This window comes from Lissotriton helveticus, chromosome 4_1, assembly GCF_964261635.1.
Source record: "Lissotriton helveticus chromosome 4_1, aLisHel1.1, whole genome shotgun sequence".
NCBI classification, from domain to species: Eukaryota; Metazoa; Chordata; class Amphibia; order Caudata; family Salamandridae; genus Lissotriton; species Lissotriton helveticus.
The window spans coordinates 1,924,112,745-1,924,130,960 of NC_136063.1; the positions used below are offsets into that span (position 1 = coordinate 1,924,112,745).

At 43.2% G+C, this 18,216-nt stretch overlaps 1 protein-coding gene across 12 annotated transcripts in view; it reads right to left on the reverse strand.

Moving 5' to 3' along the window:
• The window catches only part of MAP7D3 (MAP7 domain containing 3), a 1,012,878-nt gene that overhangs the window by 396,813 nt on the left and 597,849 nt on the right, over window positions 1–18,216 (reverse strand). For all 12 annotated transcript variants that reach the window (XM_078688596.1, XM_078688591.1, XM_078688590.1 and 9 more), the window contains one exon: window positions 12,074–12,254. In XM_078688596.1, coding sequence (XP_078544722.1) covers window positions 12,074–12,254 — 181 coding nt within the window. The remainder of the gene's footprint in view (window positions 1–12,073; window positions 12,255–18,216) is intronic.

The window sequence follows — 18,216 nt, forward strand, 5'->3', positions numbered from 1 at the left end:
TTCTGCGAAGACGCGAATCGAGGAGTTTTTTGGAACTTCGCATACTCCGAAGAATGCAAAAATACCCAAATTCCGCGAGCGGAACGGATTTTACCGCCCAGGCCTAGTAAAGGTAACAGCAAATAGGATACTACCAACCATTTGAGTTCTGTTCCACCCAAACTTGTCCGGTTTTATGCTGAATAAAACAACCAGACCCAACCTGCTCAGGTTGCAAAACAACCTACCAGATGCAAACAAAGTGACAGAGTCAATATCATTAAATGCTAATAAAGTGTATGATTCCATAATATTGCTATTTATGAGCCTAATACCATAACAAATTTACCTGAAACTACAGATGAGGTCTTTGATCAAACTACTGTATGATTTTCAACTTGCCAAAGTGAGGGTAAATGGCACCCAATTAAGAATGATCTAACCGCGTGGGGAGGAGGGGGGGGGGGGGAATCAAGAAAAGAATACCCCCCAGTCACCGTTACTATTCACACTCACAGTGAAACCCCTGGAAGAATGGATCATCAGTAGGTGGGGTGGTTGGGGATTTTTAAAATGACTGCTGTCCCAAGATTCATAAATATCCTGCAAAAGATGCCATACACCAAACCAGAATGTTTAATAAAATTGACAATCTAGTTATATCTCTAATATGGGATATACGCATAGAAGCCCATGTGAAGGGGGCATTGCATTTCTGAATATTGGGAACCATTACACAGCATCCCAACTGTTGGCAGTGAACGAATGGGCATTTTACACCACAGGAGGAACCATAGGTTCGAACTGATAGACGCCCTGTGAGAGAAGGGCTTCCTACACATATCATATGGTTGTAGGGAAGGGAATGACCACCCTTTAATGACAGATGTAGTGATAAAAACCTCCAGAGAAAATGATGGAAAGAAAGACTCAAAACGCTGTTATAGGGAGGAATGAGAATACTTTGACTGAATAAACTGGAGGGATCTAAAAAGCTGGATAAGTGTTATATACACATGGATAGGATGAGGAGAGGGACAGAAATTAACTCTTTACCCACAGCTACAGGCTGAATATACAATGGAAAGGGCGAAGAAATATAAATATATACAGAACAGACACACACTAAACTCATGTACTACAAAAGGAACAGCCATTGCAGATGAAGAGGTGTGGCGCCGCGGCCAGGGCGACTGACTCCGGAATCTGGGGATCACGGTTCAATCCACGGCACCGGCGGCAGGTTAGCCCAGCACCATGTGACTCTGGGCAATAGCTTGCTTAATCTTCCCGACGGCCCCCAGCGCCTAGAGACCCTTACGGGTGATTGTGCGCTTTACAAATGTGGATTTATTATTATGACTCCCCGGTGAAACAGATTATTAGAAACCGGATTAGAAAAGAAAACAATCTCCCTGATAAACAGTATGTTGCTAAATACTCAGAAGGAATTCATGAACCTTAAACCCTGGTTGGAGAAACACCTCGCGGACACAAAATAAAGCGAATGAGCAGAGGCACTAACACACCTAAAAGAAATGTCTCCTTTCCAATCGGCTCAACTAAAAATCCTACATCAAACTTACATTATGAGGCCACAGTAGGAGTGCCCATGGCTGAGCTTTTGTACACAGGTGTGAGCTCCTAACGAAGACATGTGGTTGCTCCTACTGGACACAGGTGAAGTAATAGTAGTACTTGGAATAAGGGGGAAAGAGGCAGTAAAACATTAACAACGTATTTATTGACTTTGGACTGATAGACGCCAAACAAGACATCACACAACACTGGGGGGACTCACTTCAAACAACATTTGTGGAATGGAAATATGGACTGGTGTGGAACATGTGGCAGAAAGGGTGATGCTCGAGGAGAGGGATGCCGAAAGGTTGTCTGAAGAAATTCGAAAAGATATGGGGAGGCTGGCAAAGATAGCACAGGCTGGTATAAGCCGACATAGCAGATGAAAGATGGGGAAGAGGCTACAGGAGGGAATATGAGAGGAAGGTGGAGACATCAAATAGGTGAGACTTGCCCCACAGGCGCAGACACAAGACGGAGGAAGCAATATTTTATATGGGACTGGGTGTACTCATCACCTTTTAATGGGCATGATGCTACAATGGAAGAAATACCACTTTTCCCCTTGCTATGTGACACTGGCAGTTGATTTATTGTGAGTTGGCAATCTTCTTGCTTTTTTTAAAAAAAATGTCTTTTTAAATTTAAGATCTTCAGCTGAGATTTTGGAGACTTTCGGGCAACATTAATATAATGTATGTTCACTAATGGTACAGCTGTACACACAAGTGTTTACAACTTTCATTAAAGAAATGGCAATGGAAACAAATGGGATTGCATTCAAAATAAGCATTGGTAAATGCATTAGGTTTCGCCTATGTGATTAATAAGCTTTTTTTTTTTGTAAATTGTAGCTTGGTCAATAGTTGTGCAATATAAGTTACTGAAACTTAAAAACAATTTGACGGTGTTCACTGCATCTCCAGTTGTTTGTAACTGTGACATTTTTTAAGTGCTGTGCATCTATGATTACCTCTTTAAAATAAAGAATTGTAGAGGAGGGGGAGTGAGTTAAATGAGACACGAGAATAATATTGGGAGATTAGCATATTCTTCGCTAAACCTACACTACACAGCACACATTTCATACACAACCGGTCAGTTTTCCCTGAAGCCAACTCACAAACATATTAACACAGTTGTCTGGAGAATAGAATAAATGAAAAGCTAACGTGCGATGGGCACATGTACTGATCAGTGCAACACAGCATATGCTAGATCTTTAAAGCAATGAGAACTCATTGTCTGCCACAACTAGAAATTATCTTGACAGTGATTCTGACATTACTGTAAAATGTATGCATTATAACATGTACTCTTAACCAATCGCAGCAAGCCTTTCAAACTTCCATGGCATTCCAACAGAACTAAGTGTTTAGACGGTGGCCATCCTTAGGGTACTAGGATACCTGCTCACCCTCTTAAGTTAATAAGGCAGCAGTACAGCGAATAATATCATATGTGAACAGGAAGGCTGTCAAAATGGAGACGCTGGAAAGAGAGCAATGTAAATAACTTCCCAGAGTCAAAGCGATGACATTTACTCTCTGAACATGATCGCTTCTTTTCTGTCCATCTTTATGTCACTCTCTACTGATCAGCACTCATTCCTCTTGAACAAGTGCATCGGAACATCCTGTCACGTGGCCCATGGGAACATTGTCGTCTTCCCTAAGTTAGCGTGAGAACGCAGCAGACTGTCCGCTGCTTTGCACACGTTACTATATGAGTTTATTTTGCAAATGCTTTTTTGATATTTTCACACGAAAATACGCTGCTGTGTTCAAGCTTTGCAGGTTCCAGGGATTTAGTCTGAACATTGTGAGCACGGTCGAACAACAATGCCCCTTGTTATTCTGTTCTGGTCAGGTCCTAGCACCTACACAAAATGTACAGATGCAGCTGCTGTTTGGGAATACGTACTTTGGTCTATAGGTAGCACACACTTGGTGAGGGACCTTTCCAGGGAGAAGAGCATGACAGCACCTATGATGTAGAAATACCTTCTATAGACTTAGGAACGGGATCTGCAGAGAACACCCAGAGATCTTCTAATATATAATCATCGTGGGTCTGTGCAAGGGGAGGGAGGTTAGGCTACTCTGTTTCCCACTATGACAGCTCCTTTTATGATCTACGGATTACTTGCTATGCTGACCGTATTTGTGTTTTGCATTTTTCTGCTTATTGTGGCACATATACTACATATTACAGCACGTTAGTTAAAATAAATATTTTACACTTGTTCGTGTCTCCGTCAGATCTTATTGTGGACAAGTACAAGAGTGTGAGCGAAAGGGTGTGTCTTGTAACCACAATTTCTGAGAGTGTCGAAAGTGCTGTGTTCTGGGGTGTCTAATCATTTGTTCCTCTGTAAGTGAGTAGGAGGGCAAGTGAGACATTATAGCTAGTCGGTCCTGGGCACTAAGGTAGTAGGATGACTCAATTCCTATATACTAAGGTCACATAATCCTAAGCATAATTCTGTGTTTTGTGCAGAATCCTTGCAACAGTCCACTCATCTGCTGTGGTACGTTACTCACTGATATAATTCCAAGTAATCAGTATGACGGGCTAGTTGACAAGATGGACTGCAAGCTTTGAATGGGCGAGTAAATCGCTAGGGAGATTGCCACAGTGATGGGGGCATACAGAAGTGGAGGCGAGCAGCTGTGCTGGCTCAACCGTTTGTAGGCATGAGCTTGGCAAAGCCAGATCACTGACCAGCCACTCACAACGCAGGGTGCATGCACGCATTGGGCCATCCTGGGGCATCCGAGTTTTGGTGCTCCAAGCACCACTGTCAGGAAACACACCATTACCTCAGTTTTACACCCGAAGTTACAGAGGTCACAGAAAAGGATGCGAGTGATCATCAAATCCATTTTGGTAAATCACTGGTACAATATAATATAGCCAGCCACCCATTCCAAGATGGCGGCAGCATTTGCGGTAGTTTTGGGACGCTTAGAACATGCCTGCACAGTCTAGTTAAGTGAAGCGCGCGTGATGCTAACTACGCACTTCAACTGAGATTTGATTCCGAGTTTGAGGTGGAACAGGAGTTTTCGGTTTATTTAACCTGAGTTTCGAAGCGGATTAGATATCTGCTTTTCATGGTCTAGAGGACCTCCATTCAGAGTGAGAGAGGTTTTGTGAAGAACAAAATTTTGTGACTGAAGTCGCCTGCGTCATTCGACTGCCACTTCGCATTTCAAAGGCAGCCGAAGAGTGACGCTTCTGAATTGTGACAAAAGATTACAGACTTCCTTCGAACCGGCACACCAGAGCACCGAGGAAGGAAAAGTGGAACTTTGATACAGTAAGACTTATGGAAGAAGGTAGCAATATTCCTTGCCAGTATCACTTGCATTTAAGGAATATCAATTTCCCTCTTGGCGCTTTTACTGTACCTTTCCTTCCCTTTCGCTCCTACCCTGTCCCTTTTTGCACGCTTCTTGAGAGAACTAGAGTTAACTGGCAAAAGACTATTTCTCTTCAAACAAATATTGCAAGTCAACCCAAGAATTAAGAAGAATTAAAATACAACGAAGTAATTGTGGAGATAGAAGGTATTAGCCAGACAGTGCGCACATCATAAAATTGAATAGTTACAATTCCTTTCCAACCCTTGTTTTTCCTCCACAGATAGTTAAGTTACTTCAACGCAATACCACAACACACACACACACACTTTAGAAGAGAGGCTAAAACTTCGAAGACTGCTGGTAGGAGGAAAATTAACTTAAAGTCAATAGATGTTCTGATTACGTAGTTGGTTGTAGTGTTTATGTTCTCTCCCATCTGTGTATTAGGCACCCACTGCGTGTCCAGGAATATCACTACTGAAGAATCCTACAGTTGTGCGAGGGTGGTAGCTGTTGACGGAGTGTCTCTTCTCTCTCTCCCATTCCCCTTTACCCCCTATTGGGACGTTGCTTGATCCGTAAACGGCAGCACCAGTGGGCGGGCATAGGGATCAGCCAGCTTCCGTTCTGCTTCTGCAAAGACTGAAGGGTTCCTGACAACCTCTCAGGCATAGAGATATACAGGCGCTTCCTTAATGCTGCTCTGTCATGGAAAGAGAGACTGTGGGAATAATGTTTTTTGCAAGTTTGTAAATGTATTGCTGTGAATGGTCTCAAATTCATTTTCCGATATTGTTTAAATTGCTTAGAAATCCTAGTATTGGACTGAGGAAGCCATATTATATGAGTTAATGGGCCAACTGCACATTCTTTGTGCCATTTGTCTGGAGTGAGTTTTGAATCCCCAAGAAATACTCCTTTTATTCAATCTTGATGATAAAAACCTAACATGAAATTCGGTAATACTGTCCGAATTCAGCCTTTTCTGCATTACATCCCAGATTGTTTACCAGTTACATTGTAATGGAAATTCAAGTCTACGACCTCAATCCAAATACAAAACAAGCATTTGCAATGCAATAGGTTTTGCATTTGCGAGAGTTTAAGCTATTGGCATTGTAAACGACAATACCTTTTATTTATCTACTTTGATAATTAACACATAAATAAAATGCATTGTCATTTTCAATGCCAATAGCTCAAACTCTTGTAAATGCGAAATCTATTTCAATTCAAAGAAACGGCGGCCATTGTACCTGCTTGGAAAGTGAAAGCACGCATGGTGCGCTGCATGTTGCAGGAAAGCATGTCGTGCCTGCAGTAGGAGAAACTCATTAAAGAAAATAGTGCTTACAGACTAAATAAGACATACCGTGTAACAACAGAAGTAAAAGGGCCAGCCCTCATGGGAGGTTACAAATGAAGACAAGGCGGTACTAAGGAGGGACTAACAAGCCGATTAACGAATCAGAAGCCAGCATTTAAAAAGGACAATGACACAAGCCAATGCAAAATATGGGCAGAGCTTCAAGTCCATACTCTAATACAGCATGCCTCGAAGAGCAGCACATGCACTGCCCAGGCTCAACATAAACAAGTTGATTATTATGGAGTTCATATTTTGGTGCATATTTAATAGAATCCCAGTCCTCAATTGCAGTATTTGAATACGGAAAAGGTAGGCGGTCTCATCTTCACTTGGAGTCAGAAGTGCTCCCTCCTTTTATCTCTGCATGCCTGTACTCTGGTCCTGCACACTGCTGTGCTATTGGGGACCAAATGTCCAGCTTCCCTGCTCTGGACGGACAAGATGCTTAGGTTCACTGTCTGCCCTGCAGTGCAGAGATTGGAAGGCCATAGAGCAGCCCAAGACAGCAAGGAAGGCCCACTTTAGAAAAACACCAGGAGGAATATTTTATCATGAGAATCAACACACGCCCGAGAGATCAAATAAACCGCTTCCAACTTAGAAAAACATGTCATTATTTTCCCTAATTAAGTTTTTGTTCTTTAGGCAGTGAATATTATAAAAGTGCTCATTTTGGTAATCAACTTATAAAATATACAAAGTGGAGGACAGTGGATATTTATTTTTATCGCATGGGAACTTGAGGAGGGAGGCATGGGTTTTATGTTGATCGAGGACATGCTCACAAAGCCAACTATCTCATAATGTTCACTTCCCTAATTGGAAAACTGAGCAAAACATTACATAGCATGTGAATACCAGAAGAGTAAAGCTCAGGATTGCTTCCATGAAAGTCTCAGGCATTAGTTTCAAAAGAGCAGCGGATAAGGACATGCGGGATATGCAGAAGAAGGGCTATACAAAACTACACTGAGGTAGAAGTAACTGTCGATTAGGATCTGTGAACAGACAGACTCAAAGCTGTGGCATGTCAGCATTCCTTCCCTCTAGTTCGAAAACACAGAAAACATCAGCGTGCAAGAAGCCTACTCTAGGATGTCTAGAGGTACTCCGCCATGTTACCCTCCAAACGAACTAGGTTCCAAAGGAGTGGATTGGAGCTACGTATAGCCCTTCCTTTCTCAAAGGCAAGCTGTCTCTCACTCGTACCTTCAAGTTCTGAATTTTCAGCACCCTATATGTAACATGCCTCAAGACAGTGGTCACAGTAAAAAGCTAAATCATGCATGACTTATTTCTTTCCTAAGGAGTTTAAATAGTACGTGCTATTATTGTTTATTTAATAAACACCATATATTGTCTTTGGAATGATGGGAGACTAAAATGCCCATATTTTTTCGGCTGGTGATCTCAAGAACATAGCAACTGTCAAATTAAAAACGAAGCAAGCTAGGCCTGGCTGTCCTCTTTGAGAAATAAAGAAATGTGCTCTCACACACCTATACAATCTGTTGTAAAAAGTTTCTCACTGTGTGTGCGTGCATAAACGTGTGCAAACTTCATGGTTGATATTTGTTCGTGGTCCCATCAGTCTAATTTTTGTGCCCCCACACAAAATAAAGTAAATTCTAACGAAATTGTTAATACATTAAAACTCTCTTAATGCCAATCAGTGTTCATCAGATGAATAAAAAAAGCCCACTGCAAACGTACACACTGTAATAACCACACACCACCACTCCACACAAACTAACCAGCCACCAAGTCTCACCTTTACGCAATCAAATAAAGCATAAAACCAGTGTAGGCTGCCCATTTTTAGCAAAAGCATTTGTATTTTAGGGAAAAAATCTGAGTTTCTGTACAACGCTTCACAGACATTTAAATAGGGCAAAAAATCAACTTGTTTTCATGAAAAACATACATATAGGCTAACTTTAACAGCGATAGAGATCTTAACAACGAGGCTAATGTCCTCTTTTATATAGCGTAGCTCTAGCGTTTATAAATCAAAATACAAAGTAGGCAACCTTCTTCTGGGACTGTGGACTCCACGTCGCATCCATTTTGTTTTGGAAAAAATATAAGATGAAAGCGTATTACAAAGGGCAGATGTGATTAACATAGCCTAAAGGCTTTTACATACACAATTGCCTTTTAATCCAACTGCAGAAACATTTTAATCCCCACACAAAATCAAATTAGCAAATCAAATAGTCTGGAATGGTAAGAGATGGGTAAATCCTTTCAAGCTGTGTTTAAAAAACAGAGAGCAACACTGAATAAAAGAGAGAATTAGCCTAGATGTGAATATTGTTATAGTCCTTGTAAGCAGCATATGTGTTTTTTAAAGGCACACCAACATTTATAGGTAAAGGTTCCCAACAGCAAAATACATGTGTGGGTGGTCCTCACCAGTGGCAAAGCTAGAGGGAGGAGAAGCGAGGGGTGGGGTACCAAAATATCCCCACCTCCATGGACCATGCCACTGCAGCTGGTATGGCTAAGGCTGAGTCGACAGGCCGTTTGTGACAAAAATCAACCTTCCGGACTGTAAATGACTTGGCTCAATTTAAACGAGAAATATGCTTCATTTTAAACAACTTAAAGATGCCTAACCGCAAAAGAATTAAACAACAGCTCTTTGTTTTAGAATGGTTTTGTTTTCTTATAACTACATTATTAATGAGCACGAAAAAGTAAGACTTTATTCTGCATGCAGCCAAAAAAACACATAAAATGCGTGATGCCACAAAAACATTTCCTAAAATAAGTCGTAGAAAGTATGTGAAAATAAATTAAAAGGCATCAAAGCAAAAATAAAAAACAAACAGCTCAGAAGCACAGTAGAAATATGTGCATACAGGACAAGACTACATTCAAAAATACATGCTTACAGGGCAAGACTACATGAAAAAAGTCTTTAGTCGGACAAGCCAATAAAAAATGCTGTTCACAAGCACGCTTCAAATGCGTGCAGCTAGGGGAAGATAAGTATCGGTAAACAGTAAACGTGGTGCAGCATTAACCAGATGAAAAAAAGTTTCACTCACTAAAAGGAATGAGAATAGGTACTTGGGCCTCGGGATACTGATAACAGGAACACGTTGAAAACAGGAAATAAAACGCAACGACCAATAGAAAAGGAGGAAAAGTAAAGTGGAAAGAACATGGACAAGTAAAAAGTGAAGGGGGGTGTAAGCCCCTTTTAAGATGTATTGAAAACAATAGATTTCACAAACACAGCGCATGTGCTGTGCTGGCGAATCCTAACAACGAATGCATTGAAAATGCACAAAATTGACAGAATTGTAAGGAAAATGAGGTTTCCATTTAAAGTTGTGTAATAGCTTAACCTGGTTAATGGGTTACCAAAAAAAATCAATAAAAAAAAAAAAAAAAAGAAAATCGAGGCATTACCCCCCTTTTGCTCCTCGGACGGACTCCATACTCCATATAGGCCACTATTGCCACACATTATGATAGGGCAGGGCAGTATACCGGAACATGGTGGGGGGAATACTGCTCAAAACGATTCCTTATTTGCCGATGTCTCCAGGCCCAGGATTATTAGGTTCAAAAACTCTGGACACAATAATTCTGGGCAGGGCGACATCTGCAGATCCTCAGGCAGCTACTGGGCTCAGAACTCACCTGTCTGCACCTTTCAGCATAGGGGGGGGGGACAGAAGAAGTGCTCCCAAGTGGCAAGAGTATCTCCTCTTATCACACCTTGGTGGCGGTTTTTCACTGTGCGAACGTACAAGCCCTGGAAAATGTGTTGATACAAAAAAAGCTTATAAAAAAACACAGGATTTAGAAACAACTTGTGGTTTACAAGGCTTTGTACATACTGTCTGCAAAAGTATCCATCACATTCCCTTTGCATTATGCTTCATGTTTTTATGATATTGTGGTATGTTGCCATGCAAAGTGTGGAGCATCTCTGGGCCTCAAAGAGTTCACTAACCAACAATTTATTCATCCATGCACTGTAAGATGGGGTAGCCACATACTCAATCCGGTGGAAAACGTTGGGCCACAGCATGGTATAGTAAAGCACTATTAAATGGTACAATACATATGATCACAAACAAAAGGAGATGATGGATGGAGCGCTGAAACTTTTCAGACACTCACCCCCAGTCACAGATCTGGGTTGAATCCATCATCGAGGCACATGGCAAAGACTGATTTGCATATAGTTGGGTCTGAACTGAGGTGGCGAAGTGAGCTAAAGAACGATGATGGATTCAACCCAGATCTGTGACTGGGGTGAGTGTCTGAAAAGTTTCAGTGATCCGTCCATCATCTCCTTGGGTTTGCTTAGTTCGCCCTAAGTTGGCAGGGTATGCCCAGATGTGGGCCCCTGCTCACTTTGCTACTGGATTCAAGCTATCTTGGCTGATAAAGGGTGTTACCCAGAAACCGGTCCCAGGATGCTTGTTTTCGGTTCAGGGAAGACCTGGCTTGGCAGTTCAGGCTGGACTGTTCCCATGACGCACAGGGTCAGGACTGATTTGCATATAGCTGGGTCTGAACTGAGATGGCGAAGTGAGCTAAAGAACGATGATGGATTCAACCCAGATCTGTGACTGGGGGTAAGTGTCTGAAAAGTTTCAGCGCTCCGTCCATCATCTCCTCATGTTTGCACAATACATATGATAATCATTATTAAAAAAATGGCTAGATTGTGGTTTTCACTGATATGGTTTAGCTTTCTTTTTAAAAGTAAGATGGCAGCTTGTGGGTACACAATTACGTTCTAGGGATATTTTTTCAGTATTTTGAAGATATTGTGTCACCTTTAAAAAATATGACCGCTCATTTTGGGCATAAGACATCAACATCCAGGCAATTTAGGCACTTCAGTATAAAACCATCATGTCCGACATGAAGAAAGGATACAATTTAGATCACATAAAGGCTATTCTCAGATCAAAGTTGCAGAACAATTCAAGCAGGTGACTTCAGAAGACCCAAAGCTGAGGAGTTGCCTTTCATTACCTGGAAAATGTGGAACACCACCGAGTAACAATCAATGGTAAAGTCATTTTGGTTATCTGGCTGGGGTAACCTTGGGCACTTCTGTTAGAAGTCAGTAGCCACCCTTGAACCACATTAGCAAATATTTGTCCCTAAATAACGTTTTGGAAGACATTTGTTCATTATCATCTTATGGCCACTTTCATTGAGCATGGGGAATAACAAACAAGTGTTACTTCAGTTTTTTATCTGTATTATATGTTCAATAACAGACTTTGGCTTGACATATTTAAGATTGTGATAGTTGTGATCACATCATGTATGATGTAACCAGTATTCATCAATGCTATTTGTGTTGCCATGAGCAGGGTACTGAATAATTTCAGTTATCTTAAGGTTGTCATAAACCCCGACAACCTCTCAAATGTAGGTGTTGATGTGATTTGTTATTTTCATTAGCAATATTGAGAAGTTACTGATTTTAGTAGCAACCATAACATTTAAGAAATGGGTTTTCCGCAAATCAGTACAAAAGACAAAATGAAATATAAAAAATATAAAAATTCTGTTGCTGTATAAGCTGTTTTTGGTAATTTGAAATGTCTTTCTCTGTTGTAGAAGTGTGTTGGATTGCAGAATGTATGGTAGATGTTCAGCATTTACAAATATTATGAGAAAAACTCTTAGGGCACTTATCTATAGCAAAGAGGTTCTTATGCCACATGTTTCTATTAACTGAACGACTGAATTTTGTCAATTAAAAAAAGTTAAACATATTGAATGAAACAACCTGTTGTTGAAGTTCCACAAGCCTTTCTTGCTCCTCCAATTCTTTTTGGATTCGTTCCTCTTGTATTTTTTTTAATTCTTCCTCTTCTTCTATTCGTTTTTTCTCTTCCAGTTTGAGAAGTTCTTCCTCTCTTTTCACTTTTTCTTCTGCAGCTCTCTTATCACTTTCTTCTTTTTGTATTCTGAAAAATGTACCAAGCAAATCATCTATTAATACTGGTAAAATAAAATAGCTTAACTTTCTGACAATACAGTCTGAAGGGAAAAGGTTTGAAACCAACCAAGTTCAGCCGATATGATGCATTACTGTCAAGCTGTTTCGGAAGTCAAGTTAGCGGGAGTGCTAAGCATTAGAGTTGTAGGTATGAACTGGGAATGTCAGCAGAGACCAAGGATCAAATGAGAGTAAAGTTCAATGTCACAAAACAAGACCCATATGTAGGCATGCTAGGGTTTGTATGACTGCAGTTTTCTTCGTCCACACATTCTAGGACTTTTATAGTTATTAACATAATGGTTTCATAATTCCACCTATCCAAGTTCACCTGTCCCCCCTACCAACCCAAGTACAATATTTGTGCAAAAGGAATGAGTATGTTTATAGGGATGCATAGTTTGTCCATTCGGTGATTCTTGAGTTCTAATGTCCAACTTATCTTTTATGCATACCTCTGCTTGATATACGGCTAGAGTTGTTAAAGTGAATTAGGCTACTGGTTAGGAGTACTGGTATGATTGAGGGCATTTATAATCATCTGTGTCAATGTTTAGTATCACAACAGTGTGTCAATAACTGTTGGACTGGGATGGACTGCACTGCATGAAAGCTTTGTGATACTGCTGGATTGTGGTCAGAAATGTGACGTGCTAAAGTGAAGCAAGATTAGAAGCGGGGAGTAAGATGGTAGAACGTAGAAAAAGATTAGTTACTTACCTGTAATCCTAGTTCTCATCCAGGGGTATACTCATCAAAGTCATAATCTATGAATAATCCCCACCCATGTGCGGGATACCGGAGAATATAGAAAATACACATATATATATATATATATATATATATATATATATATATATATATATATATATATATATATGTGAAAACATATACATGCAGCCTAAAATATTTCTAAAATAGAAAAGATGCTGAAATTACATAGGTTTGCATAGTAGTAGCTATACTCTCCCAACCCCTAAGGAAGAAAGAGAGAAGTAAACATTTGTCATACAACATATTGCCATAGAAAAACCTGTAATTGCAGGCATTTGCCAGTAGGCTGCAGTAGAATATAAAGAAACAAAGAAAACTGACACCCTGCCTTTAAGGCATTAGAGTAGGGTTACTGTGCCTTTAAGATCTGAAGGCGCCCCCTGCTCCTATGATGCACCACAGGGGGCAGGCAGTAAGGTCAGTTCTTTTTCCTGGTTTCTTCTGAGAAGGTCCTGGAGCTTGAGCTCTTCAGTTTTTTGACTAAAACTGTTGAAGAGAATTTTTCAGAAAATTCGAAATTTTCGGGTTTATTAAGGCTTCTGCTACTGTTTTTGTGGAATTCCACAGATTTTTCCAGTCAGAATGCCAGCTTTATTCAGGAAGTGTCCTTCCTGTGACAAGAAACTGGCAGATCCATACTTGATGTGTAATGTGTGCCTTCCATCCACACACAATCCTGACCAGTGCCACCATTGTCAGAAGTTCTCCAGGCAAACCTTACGCGACAGAGAACGGATAAAACTACATGCTATGCTGGAAAAGAACAAGAGTCATCAGGTGGGTGGCCATGGAGGCCCCAGGACATCGTATTCCAGGAAGGCCAAAAAATGCATTGTTCCACTTCTCCTGACCCCAGGAAGAGAATCACCGTCGCCATCGAAGTCGCCGTCAAAGAGGCCCAGACACTCTTCAGGAACACCATTGCGACGTCGAGAGTCTCCGCCGCATCCAAGTAAGTTGGCGTCGAGGCACCACACTTCGGGCTGGAAGTCTGTGGCTGCTGACAAGACCAAGTCTCCGTCGACGTTGAGGCTTCCGTCAACGTCGAGACACTCTCTGCCACCCTGGAGGGGGTCAGCGTCGAGAGGACTGACCGCTGACATATCGCCGCCGGCTGGCGTGCCGCCGTCGAGAGGATCGTGTGGGGTTCAGTGAAGCCATCATAGAGCTGGGGACTTCGTAATGAATAGTGTCCAGCCCATGTACTCGGTATGACTTCCCTGTTGTCTTACGATGTCTAAAAATGAACTAATGCAAAAAGAACAATTGATGGAAAGAATGCAGTACAATGTCAGACATTCACCCCACCAAAATACATAAGATGATGGACGGAATGTTGCACAATGGCAAAACATTCACCCCCAGTCACAGATCACAGATCTGGGTTTAATCCATCGTTATTTTGCTCACCAAGCTACCCCAGTTCAGACATGGCCATATGCAAATCAGTCTTGACCCTGTGCCTCATGGAAACAGTCCAGCCTGAACTGCCAAGCCATGTCTTTCCTGGACCAGAATCAAGCATCCTAGGACCGGTTTCTGGCTATCAGCCGTCTTCAGCCAGGATAGCTTGACTCCAGTGGCTTATTGAGCAAGGGACCCACGTCTGGGCATACCCTTCCCACATAGGGTGAACAGCAAAATACACAAGATGATGGACGGAATGTTGCACAATGGCAAAACATTCACCCCCAGTCACAGATCTGGGTTTAATCCATCGTTATTTTGCTCACCAAGCCACGCCAGTTCAGACATGGCCATATGCAAATCAGTCTTGACCCTGTGCCTAATGGGAACAGTCCAGCCTGAAATGCCCCAGTACAGAGATATGCGCCTAAATCCATCGTTTTTTTGCTAACCATGCCATTCCAGTGTGGACCCAGCCATATGCAAATCAGTCTTGATCCTGCGCCCAATGGGAACAGTCCAGCTCAAACTGCCAGGCCAGGTCCTCCCTGGGCTGGAAACAAGCATCCTAGGACCGGTTTCGGTGTAACTGAACAGATTTGGTGAAGTGAGCTAAAGAATGATGATGAATTCATTCCAGATCTGTGACTGGGGGTGAGTGTCTGAAAAGTTTCAGCGCTCCGTCCACCATCTCCTTGTGTTTGATTTGTTCGCCCTAAGTTGGCAGGATATGCCCAGACTTGGGTCCCTTGCTCACTTTGCCACCGGATTCAAGCTAGCCTGGCTGAAGAGGGGTCTTACCCCAAAACCAGTCCCAGGATGCTTGTTTCAGGTTCAGGGAAGACCTTGCTTGGCGGATAGGCCTGGACTGTCCCTATGAGGCACAGAGTCAAGACTGATTTGCATATAGCTGGGTCTGAACTGAGTTGGCGAAGTGAGCTAAAGAATGATGATGGATTCAACCCAGATCTTTGACTGGGGGGTGAGTGTCTGAAAGGTTTTAGCGCTCCGTCCATCATCTCCTTGTGTTTGCCTTAAGAATGAACTAAGGCATTGCAGGGTTATATCTGCTCAGGTAGATATGTCCACACATGGGATGTAGTGCACCCTATCTTTGAGCTGTAAGGCCTGCTATTGGTGTGGCTTAGCTATATCTCATGCACATGGATGCCAGTGCCGATTTATTAACAAATGCACAAAAAGGGCTCCCTGAAAGCCTACAACTACTAGTGTGGTTGCCGACTGGTCTGAGCCAGCTTTCCTTCACTAAACGTGTTTCTGGCCTCCTGGGGTGAGATTCTTCGCTCTCAGAGAACGGGAGCAATGTCTGCTCTGTGCAAAGGTGTTCACACCTCGTCCAAGCAGGAACTGCCTTCCAGAGTGGGAAGCTTCAAAGTTCATGCCACCTTTGAAATCCGACTCGGGCTCTCCAGATAGTGGAAGATGCCAACCCCCTCTGTCCTGCCCCCACTTTTGGGTGGGAGGACAGGCAGTAAAATTAGTTAGATTAGGAAGTGGGACCACAACTAGCCAGCACCATCCCTAAGGTGGGGCAGCTGATGTGGATCCCATTTTTACAAATCCTCCATCTTCTGCTGGAGAGACTTAGGCTATTAGGGTCAGGGTTATGCCCACTTTCCACAGAAGCAGTCATATACTGGGTGTAGTCACCCTAAGGAAAGCAGCACATTGGCTACTACCTGGCACCCCCCTTAACACCCCTAAACTGAGTATCTAGGTGGCACCCCTTAACCCAGAACTTCAGATTCGACAGACCTAAAGAAGAAAAGGACAAAGAAGAGTTGCTGAACCCAAGAACTGAGACCCTGCCACAGATTTTCCAGTGAAACCCTACCTGCCGCCTCAAGACTCGACAATTGAGGTGAACTGTCTTGTCCGGTGCATTGTGGCCTCTAAGAACCCCAGAGGACCATCAGCCTTCACCAATCGCCAAGAACTCTCTAGGAGTAGAGGAGTTACTCCACTGCAGTCCACAGGCACCAAAAACCACAGAGTCTAGTCCACCGACGTATTGCTCACCAGCCCAACTGACGAAGCAATCGACCAGTAGGTACTTGTGCTCTGGAAGGTCAGATCTGACTCTGCCTCCAGTGTGGAGGCACCAGGACAGACCGTAGCCATGCAGTACCAAACCCCGGGGCACCGGACACCCTGCACCAAGACCGGCCATAAAGAGACTAGTTGGGATTCCATCTGCCCTGGAAGCAAGCACCCGTCGAGGGACGTCAGTAAACCTGAGACTCACTCCAGGAGTGGCTCAGCAATCCTGAAATCGTCTCGGTCAGCTGTCTGTTCCTGACTGCGAAGACCACCTTTGAGTTCAGATGACCTACCTACTCTGCACCCAGCACGCCTGGCATGGGTAACTACTAACCTGCTGTGCCACCCTGCTGCTGAGGCCCTTGTGACCTAAGCCCTGTTTGGAAGCTCTCGGACTTCCCTACAAGCCCCCACCCCCGCAGGCTCTCTCTAGGTAGCCCCCTTTCTTCATAGCGTGCCAGCCACCAAAGCCTTATGCACCCTGCTCCCGGATGAATCCAAGACTCTCTTGATGAACTGCTGGTAGAACACTAGACCTTGTTAATACTTCGAACTGAGAAAGTGCACCCCTAGAACAATCTGTAGGAGGCTGGGTCATGTATAGTGTCCACCTATGTTGAGGTCCTGTGAGCCGAGTCCAGGCCACCCTTAGTGATGGTGTTTAGGTCCCTGAAAACCAGAGATCTCAAGGGGTAGCTGTGTAGAGCAGCTAAGGCTTATCCAAAAGGGTGTAAAGCAGTTGCATGAACTACTATGTCGATCATTAAGCTTTTCACACAAGAAAGAACCACTCCAGGTGAGTAGAAAAACATTTTATATTTACTACTACACATTCAACACTAACTTGGTATATCTCCAACCCGAAGATAACAATTACACACAAAGAATACTTAGAAAAGAGGTAAGTAGCACAGAAACACACAGAGGGCCGCGGAGCAAAACCATATACTAAAATAGTGGGATGAGAGGTGAGTACCAAATCTGGACTAGTACCCAAGGTTAGAGGACCCCAAGGGACGCAGGGAACCACCCAATGTGAGTAGCCAGGGACCCCAAGGTGACAGGGTGCAGAGTGGTTACACAGGGTCAGGCGTCCATAGGACATCACAGGGTAAGTCGTGGTAGGAAAATTAGAGTTCTAGGACCCTTGCCAAAGGGCCCAAAGGAACCACTTAGATCAAGGAATGAGGGAAAGTCACCCCACCTGTGGATAACCAGACCAGGGATCACGGGCGCATAGGTGGGATGTGTTGTCGGAAACCTCAGTAGCCGCCAATGGAGGATCGTAGAAGTACAGCAGCTACAGCGTCTCATGGACCAGGTCGGTTGAACCAGGATGAAGAATCAAGACAAGGAGAACCTGAAAGGGGCAGAGCCCAGAAGGCACAGAAGCACAATACCAGCCATGGTTGAAGGTTATTGGTGTAGCACAGAGTAGAAGAAACAGCAGCTGTGGAGACCAGGGGATGTTCTAGGAGCCCAGGAGCCTTTCACAAGCTGTCCCACGCAGGCCGACAACTGCAGGAAGGTCAGTGGCCAGAAGGACCACAAAAAAGCCTTGGCACATGCAAACAATGGTTCACGGGAGAAGACGCTGGGTTGCAGATCTGTGTGACTTACCAGCGAGGGGTAAGTAAGGGCCGGCACTTAGCACACAGGAGAGCCAGCAGGAATCCATGGAGCCCCCT